At 50.3% G+C, this 14127-nt stretch overlaps 1 protein-coding gene across 5 annotated transcripts in view; it reads left to right on the top strand.

Annotated features, from left to right (window-relative positions):
- TNIK (TRAF2 and NCK interacting kinase) overlaps window positions 1–14127 on the top strand; it is a 167102-nt gene that overhangs the window by 24729 nt on the left and 128246 nt on the right. For all 5 annotated transcript variants that reach the window (XR_012776405.1, XM_075506873.1, XM_075506875.1 and 2 more), the window contains exon 2: window positions 4139–4204. Coding sequence is in view for 4 of the 5 variants with exons in the window: in XM_075506873.1 (XP_075362988.1) it covers window positions 4139–4204 (66 nt within the window). In the remaining variant the exon portion in view is untranslated. The remainder of the gene's footprint in view (window positions 1–4138; window positions 4205–14127) is intronic.

Below are 14127 nucleotides of genomic sequence, written 5' to 3'. Positions count from 1 at the left end.
CCATGAGCAACTGAAAGATCCTCTTGTTGAGTGTTTCGTTGCTTTATGAAGAGACCCATGCCTGAGTTTGCTCCTGCGTCTTCTGGCACAAATTCCAAATTAACTCGTCCTCCTCAATGAGGCTTTGTGTGTCATGGCAGGCAAGCGGCCGTGCCGGGGCCGGTGGCACCTTCATATGGAGAAAGCTACAACTGGGCTCTTCTGGGACGGGGCGCTGAGCCTGCACCACCCCAGAAAGCTTACTTTTTTTAAAACTAAAAATAAGCTCTTTCTTTCCTTGGCAGGAAATGGTTGAGCTGTGCATCACTGCAGGTCTAAAACGGGGATAGCTGGTAGCGGGTGATGTGCAAATGTCCGTCGGCGTCCCTGCACCTCTGCAACCCCTGCCTGGGCTTGTGCGGCTGCCCCTGCCCTGCCCGCCCCTCCCGGAGCTGGCGTGCGGGGCGGTGGGTGCTGCTGGCCCCTACGAGGACGAGAATAACATAGGCTGAAACCAGCCCTGCCTTGCCACGGTGCACGGGTGTCGGGGTCTCCCGAGCACAGCCCCGGCTGGCGCTGGGTTTTGGCTCTGCCCTGGCCCCTGCCTGCCTTTCCGCTCCCCTCCTTTGTTCAGGCAGGCTGGCAGGGGAGGAGGGAGGGACACTGCCTTGGTGCGAGGGTTCTCGGCAGAGCCCTGGTGCTGCTACAGCCATACAAATCTTTTTCTGCCTGAAGCTAATGTAGAGCTGAAAATTTGTGGGTTTGTCTTAAATGCCGGTTCTTTTCCCCCCATTTTAAACAATGCATCTTCCTTTCCTACACTGACAGATCGCCTCAATTTTTTCCTTTTATTTATGGGCTTGTTATTTAGTCCAGATGTTTTCAGTTAAAAAAAAAAAAAATTAAATACAGTTTGTGAAGGCAGTCTGGGGCGTGGGCAGAGGAGGCTGCCGTAGCAGGAGGGTCGCAGCCTCGCCGACTGCGTGTCCCTCTTCGACGGGGGAGAGGGCATCAGCAGAAGGTGGTAGGCGCCGGGCTGGAAGCAGCTGCCTGTAATGAGCTCTGAGGCCACCCCCAGCCAAGTGCAAGGCAGCACGCTGCTGTGAGCCCTCATCTGCAGCGCAGGCTATATTTGGTCTGAGATTACTCCCTGCTTGGCCTGGATTGGTCCCTGTCAGGGCTCTGCAGGGTGGATTTCTTTTCCCCTAGCTAACGTAAAAGCCCCCGTGCAACGTGCCTCCGTATTTTCCTCCCTCGCTGCCCGCTCCAGCCTGCCCAAGCTGTTGTCGCTGCTCTCTGGTACCCTCCTGAAGCATTTCAGCTGGGGCTTTGCAGGGTGCAAGGTGCAGGATGTCCTCGTCCCTGTCCCCCCCCCCCACCCCAGTACCAGGGACAGCCTGTTCCCCAGCAGCCATTAAGATGCAAAGCTCATCTCCATGTAGGAGCCAGTCCAGGAGTGGAAAGAAGGATTTCCCCCCCGCCCCTGCCCACCCCATCCTCTGCTGTGTGTTTTCTGGAAAGGCCATTAACAACACATTACTCCTGGGCACAAAGAGTGGCTGTTGGGGAGAAGCGTTGTCCCTCCGACTCCCTGCTGCATGGGCTGGGAGGAGAGATCAGCCCCTGCACTGAGCTTGCTGCCGGCACATTGCCGGCATTCCCGGCGTGTTACTGTGGCTGGGTGAGATGGGGCGGCTTGTGCCAGCAGTCAGGGGAGAAGTGTCACTCAGCACCGCGCTGCGAGATGCCCGGTTACCTTGGCAATGCTTCTGGAAAAATGCGGAGAGGAAACGGGATGGAGGGAGAATGTGCAGCAGAGAAATTGGTTGGCGGGTGGGAGCTGGAGCGGGAGCTGCGGATGGTGGGAGCAGTGGGGGAAAGCCCTCCGAGTGCACGAGCTGCCCCTGGCTAGCACAAAGCTGCCCCGGCACCACGGGGTAGCAGGCACGGGGCTGGCAGGTTGGCAACCAAGTGATGGATGGACTCGGATGAACCTGGTGGAGCTGCACCACGCCTGGCGTTTGCATGCGCTAGAGGAGGGAGAAGTGACCTGGGATGGCAGGAGGGGGTACTCTTTGGTTGGAGGATTTGTGGAAAGAGGTTGGAAAACATATTGTGAAGAGCAGTTCTTTTTATCAGAAATGGCCAGCTGCTTCCCTGGATGTTTCTCCAAACCTCCAGCTCATCTGCCCTAGGCGCAGCTTTCTTCTCCCTTAATCTCCTAGTGAATATTCAAAAATAGATATACTTGTAACACTGGAAAAGCCTCTTTCAGAGTTGTTTCAGCACTGCAGAGAACAACCCTTAGGAAAGAAACTCAAAAAATAAACAGCAGCTGCTGCCATGTTTCCCCCCTTCCTTTCTCACCCGGTTTGTGGAAACCCAGTGTGCTGCTGGTTCCCTCTCCCATCTGTTCATGGCATTTCCCTGCCTGGTACCGAGGCAGCAAAGCCATGGGATGTCCGCACCCGGCTGAGATGCTGGGTGCTAGAAACCTGTTGTGCTGCAGCTTCACCCATATTGCCTGAGTGTCAGGTTGAAGGTTTGTTGGGGTATATTGGCATCAGGGCAGATGTGTCCTCAGCGGTCTTCAAGCCTTATTTCAGAGCAGCTTCCCTGCCCTTTGCTGCAGATGGTACCACCAAAGGCTGAGCTTGGGCTCCCCAGGGCTTCTCATGCAGCAGCCTGAGGAAGCTGCACATATGCTGGAGAAACAGGCAGAAGTGGGATGTGGCATTTCTAAATGTATGGGGTGACCAGAGGGGTTGCTGTGACCCTGGCATGGAGGTGTGCCGAACCCCAGCAGGTATGTGGCAGCGCACGTTCTGGGCTGGGTGGAAAGGTGCCTCAGTCACATCAAGACTTGGATTAATTAACTTGCGGTATTATTAATATGTTGAACCTCGCTTCTCAGCTGCTCACAAAGACCCAGTGTTTGACTTTTGGACCCAGAAGTCATCTTGAACTGATGCAGGCTTTGTAATGAATGAAACCTCTATGTCCATAACACGGTGGTGGGTGTTCCTCTCCTGTCTCCCAAGGACTGCTGCTGGCTGATCCTCCTTTGCCTGTTAGAGCCGTTAATCGACCCGTCTGCATCCTCTCGGATTGCAGCTGGCAGCCCTTTGCTCACTGGGATGCCAAGTTGTTCGATAGCTCAAGTGACTCCAAATCCAGCAGGGAGGATGGGTGGTGCCGTGGGTGCTGGGGTCACCCGCGCCGTGGGCCGGTGGGCTGGGCGCTCGCAGGGGTGCGCGGACCCCCGGGGTGCTGGGACGCCTCTGCATCCGCCAGCTTCCAGGGGATCGCGCTATCCAAAATGGGAGTGATGAGTACGGGAGAAGGAGGAGGAGCGGAAAAGTATAAATAAAGCTGCTGGAAGGGGAAAACCCACCAAGAGGAGAAAATAGCAGCGCTGGTTTATTCTTTCCCCACCCTCCCTCGTACCTCTCTGCTTGTACCGTCTTTTAACTGTGCCTCCGGGTGTGCTCCGGCTTCTGCACGCGCGTGCGCTTGTGTGCGACTGCCCTTCCCCTAGCTGGGCACACGCTGGGTGGAGGGGGGTCTGGGGACGGGTTTTGGTGCTTCGGTGCCACCTTCCAAATCATGGTGTCCTCATGTAGCGCTGCCCTAGGTCTGCTCATCTCGGTTGACAAACCAGAATGTCAACGGCCAGGATGCACAAAACCAAAAATGACATTTAGGCCAAGTAACGTGAATGCTGCTGACCTCAGGAATAGACCTGGAAAACCCTGTTTTGAGCCCAAAAGTGATGTCCTGCCAGTTAGCTTGTTTTATTCCAAAGCTGATGCATAGGAAAACCTAAGTTTTAATAGCAAATAATTGCTATTGCATTTAAAACATATGATGAGCGTTCACATTTCAAGCAGATGCCAGTCAAATGGATCAGTGCTCGCTCACAGGCACCAGCCTGGTATCTCCCAGCCCAGATGCTGGAGGTGGGCAGCGCTGGGCAGAGCCGTGCTGCACCGCGCTTCTGCTCATCGTCACTGTGATGCTAATCCCTGGGCAGCCTGAAAAGCTTAAAACCCTCAAAACACTTGTCAGTGAAATGTTAATCTTTGTTGAATGTTTATTTTTGCAGAAATCTGTAAGTCATGTTTATTAAATTTATTTTTTTTCCTTCCTTTTCTCCTAGGATCCTGCAGGAATCTTTGAACTGGTGGAGCTTGTTGGCAATGGTACCTATGGGCAGGTCTATAAGGTAAGGGCTCCACCTGAAGTGATCCCGTTTGCCTTGGCCGCGTGTTGAACATGGAGCATCCCAGCGCATCGTCTTGGCTAGGTTTGACCTGTTTCAGGCCTGACAAGAAGCCTTGCTGAACTCCAGCTTTTTGGCCTTGTGTGCAAGTACCGTGTAGCACACAGAGCTCTTGCAATAAGCAATTCATATTAGTTCTGAAACTGTCACTAAAAAATAAATCGCCTTTTTTTTTTTTTTCCTCTCCCCCCAGTTGCTTTTTATTGATTATATGATGAGGAGGGAGTGAAAAGTCTGCACTTTAACAGATAAATCTCGATCTCTTCTAAGAGCTGAGTTTATGGCTGCAGTAAGCTGCCAAATGAGTTTGCTACAGTCCAGTGCTCTGCTCGCACGCAGGCTGGCTGCCACCCTTTCCACCAGCAGAAACCTGCTGCAGGAGAAGAAACACAACAGTCAATAGGCTTGCTTTAAATTTCTGTAAACATCTGGAGGCAGCTCTCCAGATGAGAATAGTGAGGGAACTGTGGAGAACAGAATTTTAAACCCATGAACTTCTTTACAAAAATGTTCACGCTCTGCTAAATTACATCATCTTTCCCAAACACTTCTTGGCTTGGGGGATTTCTAGAATTTGTCATCTTGGTGGGGTTTTTTTGTGGATGATTCTTGCAGAGTTGGGGAGGGATTGAATTATTTCAAAGCCTGGGTTTATCTGCACTTAATATATTGGTGGGGAGATGTTTCTCGGCACGGTTGCATGAAGAATTTGCCAAATATTTTGGGTCTGCTGGGAGACAATGGCTCCCCTGGGCCCTATTCTCCAAAAACTTCTATATGCGTGGGCATAAGTTCTGTATATACGTGTACTCGTGTGTGTGTGTGTGTGTGCACGCAGAGATCCTGTTTACCTGTCATGCCCATATTCTCTTTTGACTATAGAAAAGAATATACTAATGTGCTCTCACTTGGTTGCTTGGAAGGCACAGCTCTTGCCTGTCATGCGGTAAAAGACAGCGAGCTGCCCCTGCTGAAGAGAAGAAGAGAAGGGTGCTTAAAAAGCTACCTGTCAGGAAATATTTGTTCTGAATTCTGGTTTCCCCATCCTCCTGCTGCTGTAGGCTAAGCCCATCGGTATGAGGATAGAGGGATTGAAGTGAACTGAAGATGAACTGGAACTTCTGGAGTTTCAAATGTGTGAATTTTTGAACTGGAATAAGTTTTTAAAAAAAAAAAACAACCCCAAAAAACCCCAAAAACAAACCAGAAACCCCCCCCCACACACCAAAACTGTTCTTATCAAGGTTATATTCCAGGGAGCCTTCCCCTCTGGTATTGGTTGTTTTTCCACCGTGCCTTCCCCGCCATGGGAGCTCCCTTCTGAACTGTTTTTCTTTTCAGCTGCTAAAATAATGGTAGAGGGTGACCTAATTTTAACTGGTGCATATTTCTAACAATCAGTGGAAACTATGTGCCTTTAATGGCCTTTTGAAAGCGTCATGTTTTTGTGGAGAGCAGAGAAGGGAAATAAGCTAGCTGGTGCTGGCGCTGCTGGTTGCACGGCGCTGCTGATCGGGTTTCCTCTTGCTGTGTTTGATTCTTTCGGTGTGTCTGTGTGTTACCTCAAAGGGGGGAAAAACCACCCAGAAATGCCCAAGTGTAGGCTTTCTGGGAGGTGAACACTTCTGTGGTCCCTTTTTCTCCTGCTGTACAAGAGAAAAATCTTCCTCTTAATTGTTTTTAACTTGCTGGAGTAATTGGATTGTCCTCGGTGTGATTCAGTTGGTACCGGTGCCAGATGGGATGGCGACGGGGGAGGGAACACTGCTGTCCAAACCAAATTAGTAAGTATTGAGGTATGAGTTCAGGCTAAGACTTCAGAGCTCTCTTAAACTGAAGTCTTGGAGTAGCACCCGCTCTATAAACAAAAGGAGACTTTGATATAAAGCATACATAACTGTTTATGGTGTCCCACCCTAAAACCTAGCGTGGAAATAAGATCTCTGATTCTTTTCCTCCAGATACCACTGCTGTATTTATCTCTTGCAGCAAAACAAATGGATCAACTTCCATGACACACAGACCTTCTGGGTCCCTTCTAAAACAGCCTTTAGAAGTGGTCCGTACCTAGGAGCAGCGTCTTCTCTAATTAGATGCTTGTTCCACCGCCATTTCAAACCCATCTCAGGTGGGGTTGGGGTTTTCCCACCCCTCGGTGCTGGTGCTACCCGAGGTGTGCCGTTGCTGTCCTCTTAAGAGGCCATGCGTGTGTCTAGTTATCTTTTTAGATGTGGAAGGAGTAATTAATTGTGGTGCCTGCTCTGGTGCTGGCTTCCTAGCCCAGGCTTTGCAGGTCCAACCCCTGTGCTGTCTGCGGGAGCAGTCGCCTGGTGAGCATCACCTCCCCTTCGCACGGCCGGTCCCTCTCTGAAGCGAGCAGAGCAGCTCTCCTGTTGCGAAGAGGCAGAAGTGAGATGCTTATTCCAGGCAGGGAAGAGCATCTTATGTTTTTGTGCTGCAAGGCTGCCAAAACAGGACTGCAGCCCTGAAAACCGGACTTAGCAGCCAGCTCTAACACTGCCGCATGGCCGTATTTGTGTTGGAGGATACAGGTGTCCTGCTGGCCTGCCAGGACCTGGAGGGACATGTGCAAGGTGCAAACCTCCCGTTGATCCCATGGGATAAAGTGCATGGTTACGTTGTTCTGACGACTGAATGATATCGCAGTCTGACAGGGTGGGGAGCCTGGGAAATGTCTGGTAGTACCACAGTGACAGGAGCCATCGGAGAGCAGTGGTTCATGGAGCCAACCTCAGGATCCGCTGTGCTGGAGAGGTTGGGGAGCCCCTGCCACAGCACATGCCTCCTTCTTGCTCGTAGCAGAACAGACCTATTGGCCAAATCCGGTGCACATTAAGAGCTCCCAAAGGGAGTGCACCCCTCTGCCGAAGCGTGGGCACCGGGATGAAGCTCGCTGCACAAGCTGCTTTGATCCTGCTTTCTGGGTCATGATTTGAAGAGCCCTTTCAGGTGGTACACAATGCTTCTGTAAATCAAAGCCTTGTTCTCTGAGGCTTGTGCTCCAGAGGCAAAGGTAGCTTGTTCGGATTGATCTCTGTATTTTCAAGTAAAAGCCTTTCTTTGCTCAGGACTGCAGGTTAAAACATCTCTGCGGTGCTTCCCAGCTCTGACCATACCCCAGGGACACCTGAATGCTGCAGGAGCCCTCGGCAGCGACCTGCTCTGCTTGCTCTCCTCTAACCCCAACCACAAGCTCTTCACTTTGGATAATTGCAGAGAGAAATAACATTCCTTGTTCGCTGCCTAACAATCTCCTGTGAATAGCTTGATTTTTATTTTAATGAGGGACCGCACTGGTGATGGTTTATCTCTCTAATTGAATCGGAAGCTTTTCTTTATTTTCTAATAATCCTGCATCTAACGTTACAGGTTGTAAACTCTTTTTGATAAAAGACTGAGAGCTTGCTAACTCCTGTGCCAGACATTGTTGCAGTAGGGATTTTTGTGTCCTTGGATTTTCTTTTTTTTTTTTTTTTAATTATTTAAGGTGTTTAAAGAAATGGCTAACAGGAATACAATGAGTTGGACTTGGGGAACTGAGCCATTGCCTCAGTGTTTTTTAGCAGGTAGCTGATGGCTGAAAGCAAAACTGTAAACATAAAAATCACCAAGACCCCTAAGAGCATTATCTAAAGTGTGAGGAAATACTGCTTTTATGTTCCAGAACATTATTATTACTGCTTATCTCTACTTTGCATTAGAGAGCAAGCAAAAAGTTCTTAAAATACTGTGTATGCTTAGATTGCCTGGATAAATCACAGCATCAGGGCCACAACTGCTGGTGTGTCAAACACCGACAAATACGTGGGTTGAAAGTAAAAGGGACACTAGGTTACTCAGAAATACCTTTCCAACAGATCGTTACAAAGCTGGGGGAAGACATGCAGTGGGCTACTTAATGTGCACTAGATATGTTAAAAACCAGAGCAATCCCCCAGTGTTTTTAGACCTGCTTAGCCATGGGCGTTCACACGCTGGCCTGTGCACAGTGTCACCAAAGCAGGATTTTGATGCGAGCCTTTGCAGTAGTGAAAAAACTCTGTAAATAGGTCAGATGGTAGCCTTTGCCTCTCTCATCTTATATACTTTTACAGCATTGAACAGGGAAATAAATGATGTTGAGATTACATACTCACATGTTTCTTCCCAACCGTACCAGGACGACAACGGTCATTAATGCCAAGTGCTGCTTTGCTGAGTGCCCTGGGGATGCAGCTCTCCATTTACAGCTTTAGCAAGGCTTTATTTTACAGGGTACAAGATACAGTACTGTGGGCTAACTCCATAACTGCACAATAACTATTGATTGTTTAATTAGCTGGTAAATGCCATATAATCGCTAAGCCATTACGCGGCATTATTCTGCGCGCTAATTTAGAGCGTGTGGGATCTGCGAGCCGCAAGTCTCACAGCCGTGGCTCCCCAGGGAGCTCCTCCAACATCATCACAGGATGGGGCAGAGCAGGGGTCACCCCCCAGGAGCCACCCTGGGGTGCCACTAGCCACCTCCAGGCAGGGTCCCCTGCCAGCCCAAGTTAGGCAGCCATTTGAAGAGGACATGTTTTTTGCAATTGCTCTTTGTTGCACTGTGGTGTGTCTATCTGGGGTACAACACATGGGAGAAAAGGATGAAGAAATGCATCCCAAGGTCTTTTGTCAGGGTTTATTTATTTATTACCCAGCTGGCATTTGCCAGAAGCCAGGACTGATCCACCTGGAGGCAAACCCCCAGGTTTGACCCAGTAGAGGAAGGTGTTGAGGTGCGTGGGTATGAGAAAGTGAATAAAGCCTTTGAAATCCAAGGTCGCCTGTTGCTGAAGAGCTGGGAGCAGCAGGGCTGCTGGGACACGTTGGTCCCCAAGTCAAACCCCTGAGAATATCCTGGGCGCAAGTCTGTTCTCGGTAACGTTGTCCCGGAGTTTGCGGATGCCGAACAAGGAGGGATGATGCATGTCCCGCCCTGCCGGGCGCTGTCTGTGCGCTGCCCTGCGCAGCAGCATCCTTCCTCGCGGCACCCCTGGGCATCCCGCCGCTGCAGGCTGGTGGGGTAGCAGCTGAATATGCTAAAGAAAGGCTTTTAGAAGATTTTCTTTCTTTCTTTCTTTCACTTTTTTTTTTTTTTTTTTGGAGGGGAGGTATGAGAAAATAATTAATATGCAGTCTGTGCCATGTTTAGCCTGCCCAAGGTCTGGCTCAGGCCGGCTGCTGCTGATCAAGTGCTGGGCCCTTGCATCAGCCCTGGTGAGAACAGAGGCTCTGCAGGTATCTGGGTCATTATTAGCAGTTCAGATGATTAGCCTGAGTCAAGAATGACATTAATTGTTTTTAATCATCAGTTGTTTTATTGTCTCCCTTTCCGAAAGGCTGATGGTCAATAGTTAGATAATTAATCACTGTTGCTTTTAGCCATGTGGAAGAAGATACCATGCTGCATACAATTAATATTTCCTGTGGACTGTTGCTCTAAAGAATTAATCTTGGTTTACATACACAGCTTTTATAGCTGAAGACTGACTGCTGTGCCTTGCTTGAGAGACCGGGCTGAATGCGTGCAAAGCACACGCGCTGCCGGCAGACCGGGTCACGCTGCTGGCCACCCCTCGTCCGAACACCCGTCTGGCGGTGGTGGCTGCTGTGTGGTGGTCCTGAGCATGCCGAGGGCACCTGGTGCTTGCTTTCACGGGCCACCGAAGGAATTCGGAGCTCCAGCGTCTTGCAATCTAAACAAACAGCTCTGACCCTAGACAGCCAGCTATTGCATTTGCAGGTGCATTGTTAGCATTTCCCTTTTCCCACCTTCTTGTTGTTTATAAAATGTACTGTAGTGCTGTAAGGTTGGGTGTGACTTGAGCCAGATAGGTTCTTCTAGTGTTGTGTCCTTGGCTTTGGGTCTTTTTTGTTTTCAACCTCTTCAGAGATTGCTTTTGCTGCATAGCAGGACAGGCTGAGCGTAACCACATGCTCATGTACGTGTGTAGCTATCCCTTGTCATGGTCTGACGGTCTCTGCAGACTGAGGCAAACACATGAGGGGTTGGTACCCTCTGATTTGGGTAGCTCCTCGGCTTGCCCCACGATTTGGTGCTGTGCTGAGAGCCTGCTCCGTAGGGCTGAGAAGAGGGAAGCACCTTGCCTCGCCCCACTGGGGCTGCAGAGCATTTAACCAGAGCCAAACTGATGTGCCCCATCCAGGGCTGCGATGGTTTTGGTGGTGGCTGGGACTGCTGACATCCACATCCAGATACAGACCCGCGTAGGCGGGCACCGGCTGCCCAGCATCTTCAAGGTCACGTAAGGGCCGCGCGAGTGTGAATGGATTTACGAGACTTACAGTCTGCTTTATAATCCTTCCGTATTACAAGTACAGTATTAAATATTAAGCCCTTGTTTCCACTGGGATGGCTCCCTGTGCCGGCGGAGAGGACAGCGGTGCCGTCGTGCAAGGATGCTCGCCGGGGTGGGGTCTCCGCTGCTCCCGTAGGCACCGGCTTGTGGGTGGTGCTGGGCTTTTTATCAGCTCGTACTGGGTCACGGGAAGGGGCTGGGCTGGCATACTGGCATGTGATAATGCGTGCTGGCTTTATCAGAAGGAAAACGGGCGACCTCAATTTATCAGCTTCCCTATGATGTTAAAATATCTCTACAAGAGAAGGTCCTTTCCTTGCTGACTCAAATGGGGTGTGTGTGTTTCTGAAACGGGGACTCGTTTTTGCCATGCAGGCGAGGAAGTCTTAACTGGAAAATGCTTAAAATGATGTTTCAGTCTTTTTTTTTAAAAAAAAAAAAAGGGGCAAAAAAGAAAAAAAAAAAAAAAGAAAAAGCTTTGTTACCAGAGCAACTGGTACATCTTGTGCTGCTTCATTTCTCTGAAACACAGAGAGAGCCCTCAGCCCTCCCTCCCTCCCCCCAAGAAACCAGCCCACACACACCTACGCACCAATATGTCACATTAACTTCGCTGCTTTCTGAATAGTATAAGGGAAAGGTGCTCTTTACATTTCAATCCTATAGAACGCAGGTTATAAAAGGTGATTAGAAATGTTCCTGTATTGCTTCCCTTTTCATCTCTTCCCTTGCCCTCCTCTGGAGTTTGCGATGGGAAGGGGCAGGGTGAAGGTCGGGAGCAGACCGATGCATCTGTGAAGTGACATTTGTCCACTCTCCTTGCGTTGCTGGGTGCTCTGCTTCTGTAAATACCGCACAATTTCGCAGGACAAAAAAATATCTGCAGTGGCATAGGGGGGAAAAAAGCTACCTTTGAAGATGCTAAGTGAAGTCAATGGCACGCTGCAGGGTGTGGGGGATGTGGTGGTGGGTCTTGCAACGCTGCTTGTGTGGGTGCCAGACGTGGATAGGGATGGAGGGAGAGCCCTCTCCTTGACTTGTGGGGATTAGAAGATGCTCTGTGCAAGCACCTGCTCTGCAGAGGTCTGCAGAGCAAGCACCGTTTCCAGTGCTACCTTCTATCCCATAGGAATGACTGGAGTAGGAACTCAGACCTGTCTTTTCTCAGGTCTTCTGTGAGGACACGTAAAGTGGCCCAATTCACTGGTTGCCTGTACAGCCGTGGTATCCATAGGTTTCATGGTTGTGGACCAATGCTGCTGGACGTGTGGCCTGTTTTATGCAAGTGGAGCTGCAGCAGAACAGTCTGGGAAGACGAGGATGTGGATGCATGTATCTATATTTAATACTGAGGTCTGAGAAGACTTGTTGGCTAGAGGTCTTCAAGCTCCCCAGGAGAAATTGGTCCACGAGAGTTGTCAGGCTGCTCTGGAGGTTGCTCAAAGTCCCTTGACTTTGTTCAGGCTCTTTGGGTCTGTTCATGGTGATGTACTTGGGCATCCAGCTACCATCTGTGTTGCTCAACCTGGGAGATGGAGGTGTGTGGGGAGCTGTTGACAAAATAGCCAACTTTTCAGAATCGGGGTTATTCCATGTGAAAGCATCACTCTCCCTTTTGGGAGGTGTAGCTTCTTGTCCTACTGAAGCTTTCATTGCTCTGCTCACCATAATATCTTACAGTAGTATGTAGTATGTTATACGGGTGTGGTTGTGGCCAGCAGGTGAGGTATGGATGCTGTAAGGCTCGGGTGGATTATAAAAAGCATTTGCTGTTAGGATATATTGATCTAATGGTAACCCTGGGCTGCAAGGCAGCAGATTAAGAGCATCTTGCTCTAAGTAGAAGCTGGTACCTGCTGATTTTTGTTGTTGTTGACTTGTTTATAGTATTTAAGGAGTATCGTGTTAGTCTAGTGAATTGGAGCCTAATGCAGTGTACAGGAAGCCTAGGGCCAAGTCCCCACTGTTGCGGACTTCTCCGGCAACCTTTGCTAAATGACTCCTCTCTTCTCCTTTCCCATCCGTGTCCTCACCCCTTTCCCCATAAAATCCGAAACAGGGCAACGCCGGGGTGGTCTGAGGGCAGAGCTGGGAGCTGCTTGGTGGTACCGGCATTGGAAAGCCATCTGTGAGGAGGTGGTGTGCTAGGTGACCCTGCACCAGCATTTTGAAAACAAAAGGTTGGGGATGAGGCTGGTTCCCAGAGGAGCAAAGTACAGCAGCGGTTAGCTGTTAGTAGGTCAGCCGAGCAAAACAATCTAAAGAGGCACTGAAAAGTAGATTTCGGAGCTGGGAAGTATTTTGTTCCTCCCGGCTCGGAAGGTGCCACTCTCAGCCAAGAAAGCAGGAGAGGACTTTTTGGAAGGTTTAGAGAAGGGGATGGGGGGAGCAGTAGCCTGTGAACGTTGGTCCAGGGTGTGTATTTGAGGCGTTGATGGTTGCTGGAGTGTTTGTCTTCAGAGATGTTTCTTGCTTGTCTTTTTTTATATCTTTTAAAATTTTGATGCAGCTTGACTTGCAGCTGACTCTGAAGGCTTGAAGGCAAGCGATGCCTACGGGGAGCTGGTTGGAGCTCTGCATCTTCTCCTGGTTACGCTTTGAAGGCTTGCTGCAGTGAGAAGTGTGTCTCTTGAAATCTGCAGTTTATTCTTAGGTTTACCTGGGAAGCCCTTTACACTAATTACCTAAAGATGGAAAGTGCCAAGCAAACACAGCCTGCTTCCAAATGTTGTGGGTTTTTTCCTCCCCTCACATAAGAATGGCAGATTGGAGTATTTTTTTTTCTTTTCTTTTTTTTTTGTTCAGGTCTTTAAATTTTTTTTTTGTGTTTAGGTCTCTAAATTCTTGTGTTTGTGCTCATGGAAGTGTGTGGCTAGGAGGCCAACTCCATCCCCACGTCCCCACCATGCTGCCCTTGTCCCCCAACCCCTGTCTCCCTTGGCTCCCTGCGTAGGTGGCCGGGAAGGAGGTCAATTAGGGCTTCAGACCGCGCTGCCGTCAGCTGGAGAGGGATGCGGGGGAACCTGAGCCTTCATTGACACGAGCTGTGGTGATCTGGCCCAGGGAGTCCTGTGCGGTACCAGGAGCACGGTGAGATGCCACGGCTGCTCCTCTCCCTGTGCCCTGGCAGGGATGCAGGGCTCAGCGCCTGCCTGTGGGTGCACAGCATCCCTGCCTGTGTGCTCAGTGCTGCACGTCCTGGGGCTCACCGGTCCCTGCCAGCGGTCATCTACCTCGGGCTGGGCTGAGCTACAGACCTGTGTGTTGATGTCCCAAGGATTACTTGTATTCTCAAAGTTCCCCCCCCCCCCCCCCCCCCCCGGCCCCCGCAAGATTTTTTTGCTCTCCACTGGGGCAGGGCAGTGCTCTTGAAGAAGTGTTGGTATGTTCTCCTTTTTGATGCATTGCCTTAGTTTTCCCAGCAGAGAGGGCGTGAAGTATGGGATGCATCCAGGAGACTCAGCTGTGTCCCGCAGGTCTGCAAGATTATGAGAAATCCAG

Source organism: Mycteria americana, chromosome 7 (genome assembly GCF_035582795.1).
Source record: "Mycteria americana isolate JAX WOST 10 ecotype Jacksonville Zoo and Gardens chromosome 7, USCA_MyAme_1.0, whole genome shotgun sequence".
NCBI classification, from domain to species: Eukaryota; Metazoa; Chordata; class Aves; order Ciconiiformes; family Ciconiidae; genus Mycteria; species Mycteria americana.
Note: the sequence above shows the minus strand (reverse complement) of the source record. Positions and strands in the feature narration are given on the sequence as shown.